The 21938-nt window shown below is 45.0% G+C and overlaps 1 protein-coding gene across 2 annotated transcripts in view; it reads right to left on the bottom strand.

The window, feature by feature from the left end:
- Positions 1-21938, bottom strand: part of DNAAF9 (dynein axonemal assembly factor 9) — a 137918-nt gene that overhangs the window by 29158 nt on the left and 86822 nt on the right. For both annotated transcript variants that reach the window (XM_054724371.1, XM_054724372.1), the window contains exons 21-27: positions 10958-11061; positions 9979-10125; positions 8825-8913; positions 8131-8232; positions 7742-7859; positions 5488-5576; positions 4088-4246 (exon numbers count right to left, since the gene is read on the bottom strand). In XM_054724371.1, coding sequence (XP_054580346.1) covers positions 4088-4246; positions 5488-5576; positions 7742-7859; positions 8131-8232; positions 8825-8913; positions 9979-10125; positions 10958-11061 — 808 coding nt within the window. The remainder of the gene's footprint in view (positions 1-4087; positions 4247-5487; positions 5577-7741; positions 7860-8130; positions 8233-8824; positions 8914-9978; positions 10126-10957; positions 11062-21938) is intronic.

Below are 21938 nucleotides of genomic sequence, written 5' to 3'. Positions count from 1 at the left end.
GGGATGTGCCCGCAACCAAGGTACATGCCCATGACCGGAATCGAGCCTGGGACCTTTCAGTCTGCAGGCTGGTGCTCTATCCACTGAGCCAAACCGGTCAGGGCTCACTGGCTTTTTTTGAAAGTTTCTCCCCCTGCCTGTGTACAACCATGTGGAGTTCTCTCCACTGGTTCTATAGTGTCTGAGTGGGCCTGGATGCCAGGAGAGACCCCCACATTGCCCACACTGCCAGGCCCTTATGCACACATGGTGAGCAGGACTGATGCTTGCACACTGCCTCAAATCTCTTTGTGGTCATGTTTAATAGATATAACTCTCATGGTTAAGTGTCCCAGCCTTGCTCCTCAGCATGAGCTTTTCCCTGATTCTAAAAAAAAAAAAAGAAGAAGAGTCTTTGGAGCTTTTTAAATTTCCATATTTGGTAGGAGCCTATAGAAACTCTCATTTCTTTTTTTAAAAAAATATATTTTTATTGATTTCAGAGAGGAAGGGAAAGGGAGAGAGATAGAAACATCAATGATGAGAGAGAATCACTGATTGGCTGCCTCCTGCACGCCACCTACTGGGGATGGAGCCCGCAACCTGGGCACATGCCCTTGACCAGAATTTAACCTGGGACCCTCAGTCTTCAGGCCAGCACTCTATCCTCTCAGCCAAGCCAGCTATGGCAAGGCTCTCACTTCTTAGGGTAAAAAAGAACTGAAAAAGATTTACAGCTGTGGCCGGTGTGGCTCAGTTGGTTGGGTGTTGTCCCAAGCACCAAAAGGTTGCTGGTTTGATTCCAGGTCAGGGCACAAGTGGGCTCGAGGCAATGCTGGAAGCAGCTGATGGATGTTTCTCTCTTACATCTATGTTTCTCTTTCCCTCTCTCCCTCTCCCTTCCTCTCTCTCTATGAATCAATGAACTATTAAAAAAAAAAAAAAGATTTACAAGCCAGTCCTGCAGATTTTGGTCATTCTAACACAATAGGTTTACCCTTAGAGAGGGTGACTGGGGAATTCCCAGGTTTTCAGAGCATTCCATTAATCTTCATTTATTTTAATGAAAAAAGTTAGAGTAGAAACAGGCCCCAGGCTCCTTGGTGAGGCCAGCGCATCTACATGATGCATCTCCGCACTGCAGCCAAGAGCCCCTGTGGCAGAGAGGAAGCCCTAAGTGTCATTCACTCTACTTATTGAGGGGTTCTTCTAGACCCTTCCTCTCTTCCCAGCCCCTGCCTTAAAGCAATCATACTGGGCGTGGCCTCCAAACAGAAGGAGGCAGTCCTCACCACAGAAGGAGCAGGCCACTTCAGCTGCCAGACTGCATCTGGCCACTTTGGCTAAACTGCCTGAATGCATGATGAAGGTAAAAAACTGGTTCTTCATGTTTGCCTCTTTTTTGTCTGTACTACCTTTATTAAAAATAAAACCAAAACCAAAACCAAAACAAAACCCCAGCAGGACTTGAACTTTCTTTCCTCTGAAATAATAGATATCCCATTCAAGTGTCCTTTGGGCTCTGTTTTATGTTTGCAATTTAAGCCTAGACTTTGGGAACATGTTTTACATTAATTCAATTTTTAAAAATACATTTTTTTTTTTTAATTTCAGAGAGGAAGGGAGAGGGAGAGATAGAAACATCAATGATGAGAGATAATAATTGATTGGCTGCCTCCTGCACACCCTCTACTGGGGATTGAGCCCGCAACCTGGGCGTGTGCTCTGACCAGGAATCTAACCCGTGACCTCCTGGTTCATAGGTCAACTCTCAACCACTGAGCCACACCGACTAGGCACAATTCAATTTTTGTTTTTAGAGAGATACTTAGTTTTATTTATGTAATTAGTTAATTAGTTAATTAATTAATTTTTGAGATACTTAGTTTTAAATGTAGATAGTTTAAAGAATGATTTTACAACCTTCCAAAGTATAAACAAATTACTTAAAATTAATTTTTAAAATTTAAATTTATCCAGTTTTACTTATTTGTGTGTTATATGTATGTCATTCCATAGAATTCTGTCACCTGTGTAGGTTCCTATATTCACGACCATAGTCAAGATACTGAACAGCTTCACCACCATAAGGATCCCTTTTATAACCACACACACCTCCCTTCTGTCCTCCCACTCTCATCTCTAACTCCTGACAACCACTGTTCTGTCCTCCATTAAAAATTCCATAATTTCAAAATACATTAATTTTTATAGTAACAACTAATAGCTCCACTTGATGTCAAAGCTCAACACCACTTCCCCCACTGCTGCAGTAAGTCAAATGGTACCAGGCCACTCTAGGGGCAAAATAAAACTCAGCCCCAACCACAGGTTTACCCCAAAGAATCCTATAAATGAAGATTAATGTAACATTAAAGGAATACATTCTCGATTTGAGAAGCCTTTGGGGTCACCCTTACCAGCAATCTCAATACTGGGCTCGGAGGTCCAGCCCCAAGGAGACGGACATTCACAAAGGAGGCTGCCACAAGTTCCCTGCTGAGCCTCAAGAGAACAGGCCCAGCCTGTAAGGACAGTGTCTTAGTGAGAGCCACAGCATTTAGCTGGTATCCTGGCTTGAGTCTGTTAGGAAATCTGAGGGCCCTAGCATCCCAGGGCTGTGACTGGGCAAAGGCTGTGTCTGAGAGGACAAGAATGGGCTGGCCGTGCACTGTCACTGCAGTACAGAGCAGCCAGCACAGCTGACACTTTTGCAGACTTGCACAATCAGAGACAAGGAATCAACGATGGTCTATGAAGTGACAGAAGATGGAAAATTACCTCAGTCGCACAATGTTAAATTGACAAATTTGACTCCAGGTCCATACCCCCACTGACTCTCAACTCTGACAGGGGCCAATCTATTATTTTAACCATTAAAAGCAATGGAAAAAAACAGAAGGAAACAAGTGGTTTCAAACTCAGACACTTGCTCTGTGGCTTCCACAACCTCAGCCCACAAAGGCGCTGACAGAAGGGAAGCCCAGGGCAGGGTGAGAACAGGCATGAGGAAGAGGAATGATGCCTGGTTGGGTGCACAGCCTTGCCATTTCCTGCTCAGGACCACTGACCTGGCTTTCCTCCAACTCTCACCATTACCTGGGCCTATTATTTACTGGAAACAATCAGCCAATTGCAAATAATCATTATTACTAGCACAAAAACCAGCATAGCACAAAAGCAGTTTATGAGAACTGCCATAAGAGTCTTTATCACCAACCACAGTGACACCAGTGAAGAGCACGGCCTGCATTTCGGCACAATCTCCTCTAAGGGGGTGATGGACCTGCATGGGGCTCCTTCCTGGAAGGCCTTGCAAGAGGTCAAGGGAAGCTTCTTGCAGCCAGGGTGCTGGGAGCAGTGGTACACACTGTTGAACCTGTCCTCTCAGGGAGCTCCTTGTTCAGCTGGACCAGTGGTCGGCAAACTCATTAGTCAACAGAGCCAAATATCAACAGTACGATTGAAATTTCTTTTGAGAGCCGAAAACCGACTTCTGCGCATGGGCCACAAAGTTTCAATTGCACTGTACGTGCGGGCCCACATGTGGTATTTTGTGGAAGAGCCACACTCAAGGGGCCAAAGAGCTGCATGTGGCTCACGAGCCGCAGTTTGCCGACCACTGAGCTGGACTAATCAAGCTCTTCACCGACAGAATGGTGAAGCATTATCTTCACTAATCAAGCATCCTTCACCTCAGGATGGTGGGGCTGGAGACTGCAGAGTGTGGGGGCTGTCTCTGCCACTCCATATGAGGGAGGGCTGAAACAGGTGAAGCTCCCTTGCCTAAAGAGTGAAGGAAGAGGCTTAGGGATCACTATTGTTATGAGAATTATCAAAGAAACTTACCTAGAAAACCTCCCTAATTCCTACCTTTTGGCAATATTATGATGTTAAAGTCAAACTCAAAACTTGTATTTGTAAGCTACACCAGCCACTCTAGGCCACAGGATGGCAACAGGAGTCCTTGCTCATTTAAGGCCTCTCTGTGTAGCGCAGACCCTGCTCATACACATGTGGAGTTTGTTCTGTGCCCTAGGTGAGCATTAAGTAACAGCAGTGGCAAGGTCACCACCTACCCCACTGTCCCCAGACTCCCAGTGCTCACCCTTGTAACACCACCAACAATCTGGTCTTCTTGCGGATGTAGGCTGACTGGCGGGCAGAGCGGTTCCGCTGGGCCTCCAGGGCACTGGAAAGGTACTTCTGGAAATGGGCAGCATGAAAACACTCAGAGCCATCCATGACTTGGCGGTACACCATCCACCTGGAAATGGCAAGAGTGATCTCACTGTGGGCACAACCTGAAGGCCTGGCCCGGCAGCTCAGTCGTGGATTCAAATGTCAGACATTCTGCCCAGTGAATCCATCTGTACAGGAGAGAGCAATCCTGGCACCAAGAAGCAGGCAGAGGGTACTGCCCGGGTGCGGAGCCCCCTATCTTGACACCACTGCCACTGGAGCTTATGACAGGAAACTCCTTGCCACAGGGAAAAAGGCCAATGGACTTCAGAGCTGAGAAAGACTCCTGACCAGGCAGTCACTTCCTAAGGACCATTCAATACAATGGCTTCAGTCAGGTGCACAGTAAAATGCTTGCTGAGAATAAGAAATGTGCAGAGTGAAGAATTTAGACTGATTGCAGAACAAAAGCAATGGCAATGAGGGAGAAACTGGTTAACTACTTAGTACTTATATAAAGGAGGTCCAATATCTCCCTCACATCTCTCTAAAACCTGTCTCTCCAGCCTCCACAACCTCCCACCAAAAACTCCCAAACCTCTGGGCCACTGCAGTCTTCTTAATCCCTACAGCCTCTGGCAGGATGCCTTACTTTGAGGTAGACTGACTAGATACTAAATGCCTGGTTCAGTGAGCAAGGGTTGTTTAGTAACCTGCCAGCCAGGTGGAAGTGATGGATGAATGGTTTCCCAGTTTCACCTGAGCCAACATGTCCCAGCTGCACATGAACTCACGCAGTCCCAAGTTTTAACCACCCTGGCCCTGAACTGCCTTGCTGACAAGGCACACTCCCAGGCCTTCGCCTGTGCTGGTCCGGCTGTTACAGTGCTCTTCCAGATACCCAGGGTTCATTCCCTCACTTTCTCAGGCCTTTGCTCAAATGTCACCTTCTTAGTGAGTGAGGTCTCCCATTTAAAGCTGGAATCCCTGTTCCCACCCCCAACCTCCCAGTCCAGTAATCCCTACAGCATTCTCTGCTTTATTTTTTCCATCGTACTTTTCACTAGCTAATACACGATTTTCCTTATCTGGTTAATTGTCTTCCCACAGGAGAACGTAAGCTCCATGAGGGCAGAGATTTTCGTGTCTGTTTTGTTAATTTCTCCTCCATACTTAGAGCAGTGCCTGGCATACAGAAAGTGCTCAGTACAAATGTGTCAAATGAATGGATGGATGATGACTACTGTGCTGATACCAGTTACACCAAAGGTCAGTACACGTCCAAGGTTTCCCTTTCCCCAAAGCAAAGGCGGCAGCCATACTAACCTGCCATATTCCTTATGCAGAGTGACCAGAAAAGCACAGAGCTCGCTAGCATGACATCCCGGGAGGCCAGTTACAATGCTGATAATGACCTACGTGAAAGAAAAGCCATGTGGGTTTGTGATTCATTTGGGAGGCAGTATTGTGTGAGAGAACAGACTGCTGGAGCCAGGTTCTGTGCGTCTGAACTTCAGCACCAGCACTCACTAGCTTTGTGATGAACTTGGGCTAACAATAGAACCTACCTTTCGAGGTAGGTGTGATGATTAGAGTTAATATATGTAAAGTGCTTAGAACATTGTCTGGCACATAGCAAACACTTTTTAAATTTTGTATTAGTATTACAATTTCCATAGAGCACATTGTGATTAGATCAATTAAAATACAATGAAAAATACTAGGCAGAAAGGAGGTCTGGGACCAAAATGCCATAGGCTCAATTGGTGTAGTAACCTCAGCCAAGGAGACCAGTGGCACTGTAGATGTTTTTGTCTGGCTGCCCTGCCCTCCAAGCTGCGTAGCCTGAGCTGAGGAAACAAACTGGTGTAGAAAGCATTTTTGAGTCTTTTTTTTCCTCTGAGGTTTTTGTTTTTTGTTTTTTAACATATATTTTACCCTAATAAAAATGATTAGTGGGGTGAGGTCCTGAGTGCTGCAAGGAGAATACATTGCAGGATACTAGGCATTAAAAACTGGTTTGGGATGCAGGTGTCAGTTTCTTCTTACAACTCAGCTCAGAGCCGGTTCCACTTCTCTTTGCTATGCTCAGACTGACCACTGGAGAGTAAAACGTCCACATGTAAGGTTTTGTGAAATGCTTGCACATTAAAGTTGCCCAGCATGAGGAGGAGCTGAATTCCCTGAAGCAGAGGCTGGTGGTGGCCTTTTGCTCTTTGAATTTTGATGGGGAGAAGAGGACCCAGGCTGGACTGTCCCAACTTTAATACACAACCATAAGAAAACAGGGCCCTCTGCAGGCAGACATTGTAAAGCAACTCAAAGAAATTCACTAACAAAGAGGGGTCAAGCAGGGGAGGAAAGGAAAAAGTGACATAGTGTGGCAAGGGCCTCTTTAAGTATGTGCTTTATCACAATACACAAGACTCCCCTGGACAGGCCTCGTCACAAACAACTTACACTAAAGCTCAGTGTGGTGGCACTCACTGGGCAGCAGAGAGATGGCAATGGATCCCTCCTCTTTTTGGGAAGCAGAAGCTCTCCCACCTCCCCTCTGACCAGGCCCCTACTGTGTATCCCTCTCTGCCTCTGTGGGGAGTATTCCATGTAACTGAATTTTTGTTTATCCTCCTCCCATCCAAATTTCCTTTTCTCAATGCCCAGGCCTCAGCCTCTCAAATCACAGCACACATGCTTATAGCCAGACACCTTCTTATTTTAAGGACAGTCCTACGGCACCTTTCAAAATACTCTTTATTGATTTTTAGAGAGAGAGAGAGAGAAAAACATTGTTGTTCCACTTATTTATGCATTCATTGGTTGCTTTTTGTATGTGCCCTGACCGGGGATCAAACCGGCAATCTTGGCGTATCCGGACAACACTAACCAACTAAGTACCCGGCCAGGGTCTCCAGCACCTTTAAACAAAATATAACAAGTAGGCATTTTCATTTTTAAACTCTTGCCTAAGGGAAAAATGAGGCTTCTAATTGCTTACTGGTTCTATTTTCTTTTGTAGCTGAGAGTCTTCTAGATTTTCACAGAAAGTCTGTGAAATGCCCTCTTTGAGCATATGAAGACATATGGCTCCAAAGAAATGGTGGGAGGGGTTAAGAGGAAGGGAGTGTGAGGTGGGAGCAGATTAAAATCCACTCGGGGATGTTTATACAGTATCAGCTTACCTTAGTGATGCCAGCAAGGCCCAACTAACAAGGCCCATCCCCTCATTAAGCTCAATGTGTCACTCACTGCCAGGTAAGTCCTTGTCACAACCAGAAAGAGCTGACCGCATGAGAGCACTGAGCAAGAGTTTGAAAAGCCTGGAGAAGGAAGGGGAGGTCCCGGCAAGGTGCCAGAGTTTCATTGCTGCCATAGGCTTGGCTGGGGTTAATGTAGATGCCTGTACACATTGCATAGAGAGGGTTTCATGTGCATCATTACATCAGAATCCAAAAAGGTGAAGAAGCGTATAAAAGGGACTCCGCCTGAGCTACTCTTGTTAACTGATACAGAAGATCAAGGACAGGCTATCAGGGTTCTCTTCCCATGAACTCCCAGCAGATTTGGTGAGCTGCTGTACCTTGTCATTTTCTACTCGGTGAGTAGGGTTGATTTCAGTTTGCTGCAGCAGGACAGGGAGATGGGCCCTCATCACAGGCTCCTGACTAACGCTGCTGATGGCGAAATGCTGGAGAAACCTAGAAAAGCAAGATAATGCTCTTGTGTTAGCATCACCAGCCTTGCCTTACTGTGCCCATCCACATGAGAAACTCCTTATTTACTTGATGAAAAAGAAACCTTAGAGAGATTCTCTCTAAAGAATAAAATTGTATATGGTGTGTCACTACTAACTTTTACAATGATCCCTGAGAAGCTATGAAGAAAAAAGCTTAAAAAGGACCAACACTGAGGTTCTGACATTTCAAAGCCAGAATATTAAACATTTATAAACAGAAAATCAGAGCTCACCAGTCCAGCTCTGGGAGTTTGGCGGAGAGCAGCTTTAGAGGACTTCGTTTCTCCCTGGCAGCATGGCTCAGGACATTGAAGAGCTTCTGTGCACTGGAGTGTCTGGAATATAAAAAGCTCACAGATTAGCCCAGCTGGTGTGGCTCAGTGGTTGAGCATCGACCTATGAACCAGGAGGTCATGGTTTGATTCCCGGTCAGGTTTCAGGCTTAATACCCAGTGTGGGGCATGCAGGAGGCAGCAGATCAATGATTCTCTCTCATCATTGCTGTTTCTATCTCTCTCTCCTTCTCCCTTCCTTTTTGAAATCAATAAAAATATATTAATCCCTATGATGCACATACTTTACATAACTTGTTCTGATGCTTTCAAGCCAGAGTCCTGTGACAGAGTTAACACTTCCAAAACAAGCATCTTGCTGACTTAAATAAAATGTGACTGGTGTGCCCGCATAGGAAGGCTGGCCTGAAACCCTTGGTAATACAATGGGTTTCTGATTCTTGGTGGATTTCAACTTTCTTGACTTCTATTTCCCCAAGGGCTCTTGCTACCTGCAAGTTGGCAGCACTGACGTGACCGTGTCGGCCCTTTTAGAAGCCAAGACCCCTGTGTTACATAACGCAAGTCATCCTGCAGAGAGAACAGACATGCACAGCTTAGGAAGCAAGCACAAACACTGAAGGCAGCCACTTACAATCTCTTTTGTTCCACAGATAATCCATCTTCCTGGATCACTTTTAAAGACAGCCCTGAGTTAGCCTGCTGTTGCCAGAGGGAGAAGACCTAAACAAAACAGAATTTGAGCAAAGAACACTTGAAACCCAACAACAGGATATGGAACCCACGTGGGGATTTGATGGTTGTTGAAAATCTAGGCTGTCAGTACGGAGACAGACCATCATAACAAACAAGTTTGTTTCAAAAATAGAGACCTAAAGCAATTTTGTTCTGTATTTTTCAAAACTAGAATTTCTTTCTGGGTTCCTCTCCCAGGGATTCTGCTCCTTCAGAGGCCAGGAAGCACAAAAGAAGGTGTTGGGTATTATGTTCTGGCAGAAGGGGCATGTCCTTCCCTGGTGACAGGGCCAGACAGAAGGAGTGGTTCAAGCAGCTTCCGTCTGGAAGCAGAGAGATGGCTGAAGAGAATCTAAGGGGCTTCCTCCATGTTCCAGGTTGAAAGGACAAGCACAAGGAGGTAGGAAGGACCAGCAGGCAGTAAGAGGGAGACACAGACTGGCCTGAGACGCCATCTGCAGCCAAGGCCAGCTCTTGTCTCCTCCATGTTCTGTAAATCTGTCCTGGGGGAGAGACACTGTCCTCTCATAAGCTGCTCCAATCACACCTTTCCAAGCATTTCCACCATCATAAGGCTGGCCATCTGTTTGACTTTGGCTATTTCTTGGTATCTAAGTGGGTTGTACAATTCTCAGTAAGCTCCCTCACTCATGCAATCTGTGCTGAGTGCCTATAATATGCAGCCTGCCAGGTGGGACCATTCACAAGGGTAGGGCTCTGAACCATGGGAGGGAGAACTTGGGGTGGGGCAGAGAGCTCTAATCCAGTAAGTAGGGCTCAAAATTCAACCAAGTAGCTAAAGGGAAAATCAGTCTAATTAGGATTTAAAGGGACAGGAAGATTTTTCTTAGAAGCTAAAAAGCCTTTTGTTCAGTTCCTTTAAGTTCTCACTGCTCAATGTCAAGGCACCACTCCAGAACCCAAAGGGATTAGAAGCAGCCACCCCAACCAGCCTTCCCAACACTTCCTCTCATCACTTCACTGAGATGCTGCCTTACCACCTAACTGCTAGGGGGAAATGTAGTAGTTTTGCTCACTAATGACTGATGTTACCTCTGGGTAAAATGCCTGGTAGATCTTTGATTTGGGGAAAAGGGCAATCATCATAAAATTGCTTGAACCATGGAAATGAACTGGGAGATGAGGAAGTAATGAGCTTCTGAAGTGTACCAGAAGGACAGCAACAACACTGGTAGAATCCTAAGAGAAAAAAGAGGGAGCATCAATGAGAAAAGCTATTTGCATGATACCAGCCCTCACAACTACTATCAGACACATAAAATAAATTTTAGTGAAATGATTTTCACATTATGTGGTTTACTGGGCAGTGGAGGGGGGGTGTTCAATAATAGATGTGCTTTCCAATACCCAGGTATACAAGATATAGGAAGCACAAAGGTGTTTTTTTCTTCTAAAAATGTCATCTCAAAATTCATTCTAGGGTACTTTTTAAAAATATATTTTTATTGATTTCAGAGAGGAAGGTAGAGGGAGATAAAAACATCAATGATGAGGGAGAATCACTGATCCGCCTTTTGCACGCCCCCTACTGGGGATCAAGCCTGCAACCTGGGTATGTGCCCTGACTGGGAATCAAACTGTGACCTCCTGGTTCATAGGTCCACGCTCAACCACTGAGCTATGCCGGCTGGGCAGGAAGCAGCTCTTAGATGGGTGAGCTTTGTGTTCCTGGGCAGGTGGCCATCTGGTAGGGGCCATTGGAGGCCTTCTTTAGCCTACTTTCTCATCTTCTTTGGGATGAGTTAATTACCCATGGGTAGCTGCTGGCCCACCTGACCCAGAAGTCCCTTGTAGCTAAGCCTTTTTCACAGCAGCAAGGCTGATGAGGCTCAGGGCCCTGAGAGTGGGTAGGCCTCTCCATGGTCTCCCTGCCTGCCTGTCTTAAAGGCAGTGCTGATTCCTGACATCCTGACCCATGGTGGTAGAACGAGGACAAGGAGTTATTTGGTTTTCCCCGCAGAAGTGGGGTATCTTTCTGAACACGAAAGCCACAGACTAGTAAAATACCTACCCCATCATAGAATGAAATGGAATTCATGTGATCCTTGGAAATGATGATGCTTCCATGATGACGGTGAGAAAACAGAAGGCCACTAGAGAAGAAGTACAATTTCCCTGGAAGGAAAACAGAGCTGGTCAGAGCAGGAGGGCTGGATCCTGGGGGCCAGGTTCCAATGTCCTTCTTGTAGGTATGAGAGTCGTAACCACAGAACAGTGTCTGTATTGCTTCAGTTATATGATTTTTATTCTGAGCCCTGTGCTCTGGAGAAGCCAAATGTACCCTCTTAGAATCTCAGAGATAAATGAGTCATTAGATACAATCTCTGCATGAAAATTAGAAGAAAAAAAAAAACACAAGTGAATAATTTATCAGCTGATGGGGAGAGGCAAAATTCACATTTACATACGAGTATCTTCCCAAGAAACACAATAAAAAAGACTCGGTATGTCTGCTCCATTACTGAGTTTATAGGTGCCCCTTTCTCCTATTTTGGCAGAAGCTGGATCAGCTCTGAAGAGACCACGTGCCTCACTTAAGGCCCAAAAAGGAGCACCAGGGTCTCCGTTGAAGGATTAGTGAAGGGAGCCTAAGGGTCTGTTTCTAGCAAAGGAAGATTTGAGTTAGGCAATAACTTGGTTCGCAGACACTGGAGGCCGGCTGTTCCGTTATTCACAAAAGCAAAATAGGTGAGATGTGGACAGTGGATGTAGGTTCTTAAGTACAAGGATTCAGATCTAAGGAGAACTTCTGTTTCTGGGATGGCCAAGGTAATTCAGGAAGCTCAGTATGGGCTCTAAGCGGATGATGACACAGAAAGATGACAAGTGTTAAGTGGGCCTGAGCTTGCTTTAAGACCCAAATGAAGCACTCAGAATACCCATAAGACCCCTGGGTGAAGTTGTTTTCTGGAGCTGGTCCAAGCTGGATCCTTCTGTTCCTATAACCGCCTTTCTTTCCCTGTCTTCACATATAGAGAAAAGAGAAAGTACTTCTTGGAGTTCAAGGCACAGGCTTGGGAACACTGTCATTTCTATCTTAGTGATTCCTTGAGCTGTAGCTCTAGGAAAGTAGCCTCACAACTCTGGAAGTTGTAATGACAAGAGCAAAGGCCAGCGTGAGGAATTTGGAGATTTAAAGTTTTTTTGTTTCTTTGCTTGTGTTTTTAAAAATATATATTTTTATTGATTTCAGAGAGGAAGGGAGAGGGAGAAATAGAAACATCAATGACGAGAGAAAATCATTGATTGGCTGCCTGCACACCCCACACTGAGGATTGAGCCTGCAACCCGGCCATATGCTCTGACTAGGAATCGAACCGTGACCTCCTGGTTTATAGGTGGACACTCAACCACAGAGCTATGCTGGCTGGGCAAAACTTCAAGTTTTGAAGGCATCCTGAGGAGGTAGGGTTTCAGGGCAGAGAGGCCTGGTGAGTGTGTGTATTTGAGTATGCATGTTAATGGGAATGGGGAGAACTGGAGAAGATGGAGACAGTTTTTAGGTAAAAGAGGAAGGTTTGGAGCCTGCATATCAACGAAAGAATAAGATGATCAGCCAGAGAGAATTAATGCCAACCTTACCATCTGTGGCAGCAGCTGCCAGAGACTAGCTAGCCCACTTGAAGGCATCCAGGTTCAAGCTTTGTAAGCCTCCCACCTCTAACAAGTAAAGCCTGGCCTCCTCTGCACACAGCCTTGCCCTAGGGCCCTCTTGAGTAGTGTCTACCCATGCCCCAGCCTCATCCTGCACCAACGCCAAAGTTCCTCACTGCTGCTCCCAGACCATTCCCCTCCATGCTGGCACAATACTTCCATTTCCTTCACTGCTCACATGTCCTGCCCTCCTAATCATCCCACAACATTTCCAACTGCCTCTGAATGTGCTCACAGTCTTCTCTTCCAAAGCCAACACTACCATTCCTTCTGAGAGGAACCACACCACGTTCTGGCCTCACTGTTCCTCACTCCCAACTCCAGAGCAATAAAGCAGCACCCAGAACATCTTAACCCCTGGAATTTTCAGATCTATAGCCTACTCTCTGAAATTAGCATCCCATCATCCTTTTAGTTATTCTCACTCCTAAAACCTCATCTTCTGATGTCGCTGAGCCTTTAAAGCTTCCAGTCCTCCTATTTTCCCCTATTGCTCAGAAATTTCTGAGTTTCCTTTCATTTACATCCAAGGCAGATCCCCTGGAAAGGATCTGCTTTTAATCTCTGTTTTCTCAGGGGAAGGGACAGAAACAGATTTTACTTTACTACATACCAAGCATGTCATATGCATTATAGTTTCCCATCTTCACAACAATTATAAGAGAAAGAATTCTTACAGGATTGATGGGGAAACTTAAGTTTAGAGAGATTTCCCCAAAAGTCACAGAACTACTTGATGGTGGAGCCAGTATACAAAGCAGTTTTGTCTGATGCCAATGCACTTTGGTTCTCTCAACCCTTTTCCCTTCACTTTTGCTCTTCCAAAGACCACGTGTGGCTAACCTGATTGGGCCTTCTCTGCTCTCCCAACAATCCATCCACTGCTGTTTCCCAACCCTTTCCACCAACTCACCCACTCATGACCCTCAATACTTTCCGAACACCACAACCACACTAATTCCAACCACAAGATGTCTCTACCTACCTCTTACAGAGAAAAGAGAATCAAAAGGCATCAGGAGGTAGAAACTGCTCCCCTACCCACTGCTTAGTATCTGTACCCTTCCAGATCCTGGGCAAACCTTCCACCTGTGTACCTCTAATGTGAAGTTTCTCAGAAACAAGTCCAGTACCACTCACTCCTGGACAAACCTCAAAATCCTCCCAAAGCTTCCAGAAAAGAGCAGAGATATGAGAATTTGCACATTCCAAGTACTCGCTGGAAAGATAGGGAAAGAGGTAGATCAGGCAGGTCATCTCCTGCATTTCTTCTCCCTCTAGACTCTGAAGCCTCAAAACAAAATGGAAAAGAGGAAGACAGAAATTCACAAGACAGCGCTGAAAAAGCACTCACTATGGCTCCTGGCCCAGGGCAGAGACTCTGTAAACAAGAACTGGTTTTGGTACTGGTGCAGTTGCGCTGGCTCTGGGAGCAGTAGCCTTGTCGTTAATCTCAGGGCACACATGAGGTAACTGAAGCGACTCACTGGGCGGCCCAGTGCCAGTGCCCTGGTTGGTCTGTTAGATCCTAATCCACTTTTTGTAATACCACTCTGGTATCTGCTCTGGCTTTGTGACTGTCAGATTATGGTCTGAAGGGACATGCCTTTGTAGGGGTTTCTCAGTGACCAGAGTAGCCAACTCCTGATGAGATCTTCCTGGCTCCTTGTCTTGTCCCTGATGCCCTGGATGGATGGGTTCTGTCATTCCTTCTCCACTGTGAGTCTGAAACCCAAGTGAGAGAATGTTCCTCCTCACTACTCAGAGGCAGCCAGGATGCAGCATGGTTCTGCCTTTGATTGACCTCTGCATTCCCAGGAGTCCAACAGAAGAAGGAGGAGCCCTCAGGGCAAACAAAGACACCAAGTGCCAATGAAGAATTTGGCTTTTCCTTCTTCGGACAACTGACTGTACAAATAAAAATCCACTTACAGTCTAACCTGTGTGAAGAGAGAACATTTATCACTGCCAGGGAAATATTATGATGTAATGGCTGAGTAATTTTCATTCTCTGTGTGTAAGAGTGTGTGAAATATACACACATGGTTTAACAAAAAGAACCCAAACAACAACAAAACCCCAACACCTGTCCTTCTGTGACTTACTTACTTTTCTCAACATCCTGTTCCTAAGTCAGCCAGGTTATAGGTACTGTACTACACAGCTGTACAGGGGTGGGCACAAGTAGGTTACAGTTGTTCATATGGAAAATAATACAGTAATCTACACTAATAAAAGAGTAAGATGCAAATTGACTGTACCTTCGTGACACCCACCAGCCAATCAGGGTGGTATGCAAATTAACCCAACAAAGATAGGTTAATTTGCATATGCAGGCCCTGAGTGGTTGGGGGTGAGGCAGGATGCTTGCGTCATCACCATGGTGACGACCCAGGCGTTCCACACTGCTCCAGCCGCTCCTGGCCTCTGGGCAGCGTGGGAAGGCAGAAAGGTGGCTCCCAGCTGGAGCAAAAAGGCAGCTCCCGCCAGAGCGAAGGCGGTGCCAGCAGCCAGGGAAGGAAGGCCCATTCTTGCATGAATCTTCATGCATCAGGCCTCTAGTTAATAAATAATACAAGAATAAACTCTGTTTCATGTACTCACAACTGTAAACCTACTTGTGCCCACCCCTGTATAATTTATTCAGGTTCAGCACTGCAGAGAACATTCTCTTTTAAAGTATCCCTCGACAGCTTAATGTGGGCACAGGGAAGACATGAGAGGGTGCAGGATGAAGGCAGCAGATAGCAGATGACCACTGCCTGGGCCTTCCCATCACAGGAAGGCGAGACTCAGTTTGGCCACCAGAGTTCTCAGAATGTGTCAACTGCCCCACATGTCAATGGGACCAGAGCCCTTGTCCCTCATTGCTGAGCAATCTCTGTCCAGTGGAAGGAAACACTCTAAAATCTCTAGAGCACTATAGGGAGCATGAAGGGACAGCCTGAGCATCAACCAGCCACTGAGGTCAAGCAATATTAAACAAAGGTGCAAAGGCAACTCAAAAGAGAAAGGAGTCTTTTCAACAAATGGTCCTGGAAAAATTGGATATTGCTGTGTAAAACAATGAACGACAACCCGTACCTTGCACTGAATTTTCTGCCTATTCCCACCAGCCCAGTGGAAAACCTCATACTTCACAGGGACATCAGGTAGAGTACTCAGAAGGATTTTTGCCTCAGTAGTGGGGTAAAATTAGCCCTAATTAAATGCTGCTTTGCTTCCTGCATAACAAAGCTTAAAAGCAAGGCCCAGATGATAGAACTAGAAGAAAAATAGATTAAAACAATTATTAAAACTGTATGCCATATGTTCAAAAAGCTAGAAGACTGAACCATGTTAACTTGAGGCATAAAAGATGTAAAAAAAATATCTAAATCAAACTCCTAGAGATAAAAAGTACATATCTGAAAAGAAAAATACATTGGATGAGATAAAGGACATTAGATAACTGTTGAGAGTTAGGTGTCTAACTGTCTAAGCTACTCCAAAGTACTGCTGCCTCAGCATCCATTTTGTTTAGTGAAGTGGCCTACAGGGCCCTCTAACTGACAATAGCCCCCTTATGCAAGCGCACGCCCTAGATAACAGCCCGCAGAGTCACAAACAAATGTAAGTTCCTGATGTGATTTCCCCAAGAGCTCTAGTGATCAAAAGTCTCCCCCCTCCTAGTGCCTCCTCCTGTGCACTAAGAACCCTGTGGAGCTTACTAAGAACCCACTCTTTCAAATTTGAATTGGACAAATCTGGCCTTACTCTGGGAATCTCAAAGCACTCCACCCATGGATCCTAATAAAGCCATGTGCCCAGGTCCTGTCTCTCTCGGCCCGCACCCAACCTTGCCCTCCCTGTGTGGCCCCCTCAAGGCATGCCCTGTGCTTCCTCTAGGACCTGAGTACTGTATTAAACTTCTCGCCCTAGCTGGTTTGGCTCAGTGGATAGAGCATCGGCCTGTGGACTGAAGGGTCCCGGGTTCGATCCCCAGTAGGGGGGCGTGCAGAAGGCAGCTGATCAATGATTCTCATCATTGATGTTTCTATCTCTCCCTCTTCCTTCCTCTCTGAAATCAATAAAAATATATTAAAAAAAAGAAAAACTCTCGACTTCAATTTCTTTTTTAATCTTTCGTTGAACTTGGCTCACCATCTAGCACTCTGTGCTTCACTTAACAAATGTTAATTTAATAAGCATAACAACAATGGAGAAGGTTAGTAAATTAAAATACATAAAAAACATAGGAACTATGCAAAATAAAACAAAGGAGAAAGATGATTGAAATAATAGTACAGAGATCAGGGAGCTGTTAGACAACTTTAGGCAGCCAATATATGTAACTGAGGTTCTAGAAGGGGAGGGGACTAGAGAAATAATGGCCAAAACACTTACAAATTTGAGAAAACTACAAACCTATCAATAAGAAGCTAAATGAATCCCAAGCACAAGCAACATGAAGAAAACCACACCAAAACCGCACCACATAAAAATCAAATTGCTTAAAATCTATGATAGAAAGAAAATCTGGAGTGAAAAATACACTTTATGCAGCAAGGAACAAAGATAAGGATAGCAGATTTCTGCTCAGAAACAATGCAAGCAAGATGACAATAGAGTGGAGCAACATCTTTATAGCACAAAAAGAAAGAAACTGTCAACCTAGGATTCTTTTTTTTTTTTTTTAATATATTTTATTGATTTTTCACAGAGAGAAAGGGAGAGGGATAGAGAGCTAGAAACATCGATGAGAGAGATACATCGACCAGCTGCCTCCTGCATACCCCCCACTGGGGATGTGCCCGCAACCAATGTACATGCCCTGGACCGGAATCGAACCTGGGACCTTTCAGCCCGCAGACCGACGCTCTAACCACTGAGCCAAACCGGTTTCGGCTCAACCTAGGATTCTTTACCAAGTGAGAATATATTTCAAATGTCCTAAGGGGTGGGGCATCTGAAATGGAAGCAGCAACAAAACTCCACAACTATTTAAGGCCTAGAAAATGAACCAAAGTTGTACAATAAAACTGAGAAGCATTATTTGAAAAATTCTATAGAAGCTTGGTGCAAACAGTGGGCATCTGTGATGTTTTATTATGGGGTTATTCACATGATCTCCCCTCCAGCCCTGTAGTCTTATGAGGGAGAAAGACAGGCCTCCTAGAAGGGTTGACTTTATTTGGGCAAAACACAGAAAATTTTATATTCGGGATGTCAAAACTGATAGCAATCAAAGTGGCAAATATTAAGGGAAGACCAACATATAACAAGGCAGGGGAGGGCCGTTGGAGGTGAGATCAGGCCGGCAGGGGAGCAGTTAGAGGCAATCAGGCCGGCAGAGAGGTTAGGGGTGATCAGGCAGGCATAGGGGTTAGGGGCAATCAGGCATGCAGGCAGAGGCAGTTAGGGGTGATCAGGCAGGCAGAGAGGTTAGGGGGATCAGGCAGGCAGGCAGGTGAGCAGTTAGTAGCCAGCAGTCCCAGATTGCGAGAGGGATCGGGCCTAAACCAGCAGTCGGATGTCCCCCAAGGGGTCCACGATTGGAGAGGGTGCAGTCTGGGCTGAGGAAAACCCCCCTCTATGCACGAATTTTGTGCACCAGGCTACTAGTCTATATATATATAAAAGCCCAGCGACTGGAATGGTGGAATGACCAGTGGCTCTGATGCACACTGCGGCAGCCAACTAGCCTGATCATGGCCCTGATTGGCCCTTCACCCCCGGCCAGCCGCACCCTCAATTGGCCCCCAACACCCTGATCGGGGGCAGGGCTGGCTGGCCAACTGCTTGTGGCCCCTCCTCCACGCCAGCCTGGCCCCATGGGCCCCCATCGGGGCAGGCCGGCCAGACCCCACCCATGCACAAATTTGTGCACCAGGCCTCTATTCACTTAATAACTAACCTAATTGTAGTTTCAGTCTCTCCCAGGAGTGGAATTTTAAGCTAGTCTGGAATTTCTGATCAACACTAGTGAGGTAATCTGCCTGATAAGACCTTCTGCTAAGGCAGTGATGGGCAACCTTTTGAGCTTGGTGTGTCAAACTTCGCCAAAAAACTGAGCATAACTCGGGTAGTGTGTCACTTTGAGGAAAAAACATTATTTCGCAAATGTTTCATCCTCGGCGTGCGGCCGCCTCAGTGGCCGCGTGTCATCAGAAATGGCTACGCGTGTCAGTGCTGACACACGTGTCATAGGTTCACCATCACTGTGCTAAGGGAATGTGTCCACTTAAAATAACCCACTCTTTTTAACTTTTAGTCTCATCCTCTTTCTGCCTATGAAAACCTTTTATTTTATACAACTCATCATAGCACCCTTCTAGTTGCTAGATGGAATGTGACCCAATTAATGAATTGTTTAATAGAGCCAAGTAGATCTTTACACATACTCAGTTAAATTTTGTTAACAACACAGCAAGAAAGATAGGTTGTAAGGCACCTTCCTGGTGCCATGTACACCAGGAGACATGTACAAAAATGCTCATGACAGTGCTGTCTCCAAGAGCAAAACCCTATAAAAACCTCAAATGCCCATCAAGAGTCAAAAGTCACATTTTCATACAAAAAAATCCTATGGAGCCATGAAAGTGAATGAACTATATGGCTACATACACAATCTGAACAAATTTTAGGAACAGAATATTGAGGAAAAGAAGCAAGTTCCAGAACACACACAGTATGATTCTATTTGTATTACTGATAAACAAGACATTGTTTAGGGCTATAGGCATATGTTGTAAACCTCCAAAGAGGGCTCCTGAGGATTAGATACTGGGCAGCCTGCCTGACCAAGGTCAGCAGGATGGGGACGAAAAGGGCACATGAAGGACTTGAATGAACAGGAAGCTGAATAACAAGACATCTCGTGACAGCAGAAGTCACTAGCCAGGGAAGGGAAAAGGTTCCAGAGCTGGAAGCATTTGAAGAGAAGGGATTTAGACCTAGACTACCTGACCTTAGACAAGTTTTCACCTTCAACAGGGCTCAGGATATAAAGAGCAATCAAGGTAGTACATGCTGAACAGCCTCGTAAGTGCCTTCAGAAAATGGAAACAGATAATTTTCAAACTCATCATAGTCTCAAACAAAGGCAGATTTGTCAAGACACTAATGACACCTAAACTTCAAGACCCCTCACCTGCTCAAGCCCCCTTCCAAGGCCCTGAGAAGAGCCCCTAACCATTTTGTTATTTTTCCTTAAGAGAGCGCCAACTGGTATAAACTTCAAGCCTCACAACATTGACCTGAATCCCAAAATGGTGAAACATTAACACACAGACAGAGGAGACTCCTGTTTAAATTCTCTGTTCCTACTGAATTTTCCTCCTCATGAAACTATCTCCGAATTTAAACTACATTTCCCTCAGGAACTAAGAAAGTATGAAAAAAATCTAAGCTCTCAAAAGAGTGTGTCTAACAAGGCTCCAGAAACCCCTGGCTGTGCCCTTTATTCTTGTGTAGAGACTTTAGGATACACCGAATCTTGCTGGATAACTCAATACAATGTAAGATTATTTTTATACAAAGCCCTTTGCTAAGATGGTACAAACTAATTTGGCAAATATCCTTGCCAAATATTATCATTGGCTCAACTATGAGAAAACACAAACACTTCTGTGTTGTGACCACAACCTGCCTTTATGACACTGCAATCTTGCCCAAGGCTGACAGCACTGTCACACGCTCCCTGCCCTCAACAAATGTCCCAGACTCTGCAGTCCTCTGCTGCCGGATGGAGCAGAAATGCAGGGGCTGCAGCACAGGCACAGGAACACATGCTATCCCTTATCACCCCGGCATTTTGTGGAGCACCAGAACTCCCTGTGCTTTGTCTTCTATGTTAATGGAGGAGCAGGAGCCGAACCACTGATCTGAGGACAGGGAGAGGAATCTGCCAGCAGACAGAATTATTTTCAAGAACAAATTACCCAGAAAGAGCATTTGCTTAGTGGAGGTTGAGAAATTTGTAGAGTAAGTCACAACTCTTCTTCCCCCAAATGGCTATATCTAACAGGGAAAGAACAAAACACATTAAAAAATATTTTGAGGAAACCAAAAAGGAGCATGAATCCCCATGAAATCCATGCAAGATCAACAAGGTTTTTGAGACTTTTATATAAGCAGAAACATTGCCAGAAAGGTAGAGAGAGTATGAAATGTGGTAGTTATATCCCCAAAATTCTACTGGTAAGAACCAGACTCATAAAAATACTCAGTTACAAAGTGTCATCTTCATGAAAAAGGAAGGATGATAAACAAACAAAAAGAAAGGGAGAGAGAAAGAAAGGATGACAGAGGTGTAGCCACTAGCCCAGAGGGCAAAACTAAAAGTTTAGGAGGGTGGAACCAAGGGCCCAGAGGGCAGAGTTAAAATTCTTGGAGGACTATTTCCAGGCCTTGAAAACTAATTCAGGAACTGGAATTTGTCCAGCAGAATTTCAAAACTGCCTTGGGCTGGTGACTCTTTATCTTCAAATTCCCCCCTTTCTGAACCAGAATGTCTGTACTGTTATCATATGCCAATCCCATCTAGTGTATTGGGAGGGCTGGGGCAGGTAACTTGTCTCTAATTTCACAAGTCCACATATGGAGAGGAATTACTAGTATGTTCAGGAGTGGTAATCAATGGATTACACCACAGAGCCTCATCTGTACCTGATTTAGATACTCTTTTTTTTTTTTTAAATTCTTTTCCCCTTCAATTTTGAATGATAGCCTTGCTGGATAGAGTATTCTTAGACGCAGTCCCCTGCCCTGCATCACTCTATATACTTCCTTCCATTCCTTTCTAGCCTGATGTATTTCTGTTGATAAATCACTTGATAATCTATTGGGAGATCCCTTATAGGCAACTCTCTGTCTCTTTCTTGAAGCCTTTAAGACTCTCTCTTTGTCATTAACATTTGCCATCGTAATTACGATGTGTCCTGGTATGGGTCTTTTTGGGTTCATCTCGTTTGGGACTCTCTGTGCTTGTGTGACTTTCTTCTTCCCCAAATCAGGGAAGTTTTCTGACATTTCTTCAAGTAGGTTTTTTAACCCTTGTTCTTCTTTTTGTCTTTCTGGCACCCCTATTATACATATGTTGCTTTGTTCCATGTTGTCCAAAGCTCCCTTAGGCTCTCCTCCTGCCTTTTAATTTTCTTTCTCCAATTGCAGTTCAGATTGGATGTATTTTGCTGCCCTGTCTTCTAATTCACTAATTCGGTCATCTGCTTCTTTTAATCTGTTGAAACCTTCCATATTGTTTTTTATTGTAGCTATATCACTCTTTATTTCCTCTTGATTCTTACATAAGTTGTTGATTTTCTCATTCATCCGGTTTATGAACTGTATTACCCTTA

The sequence above is a fragment of the Eptesicus fuscus genome, chromosome 12, assembly GCF_027574615.1.
Source record: "Eptesicus fuscus isolate TK198812 chromosome 12, DD_ASM_mEF_20220401, whole genome shotgun sequence".
NCBI classification, from domain to species: Eukaryota; Metazoa; Chordata; class Mammalia; order Chiroptera; family Vespertilionidae; genus Eptesicus; species Eptesicus fuscus.
Note: the sequence above shows the minus strand (reverse complement) of the source record. Positions and strands in the feature narration are given on the sequence as shown.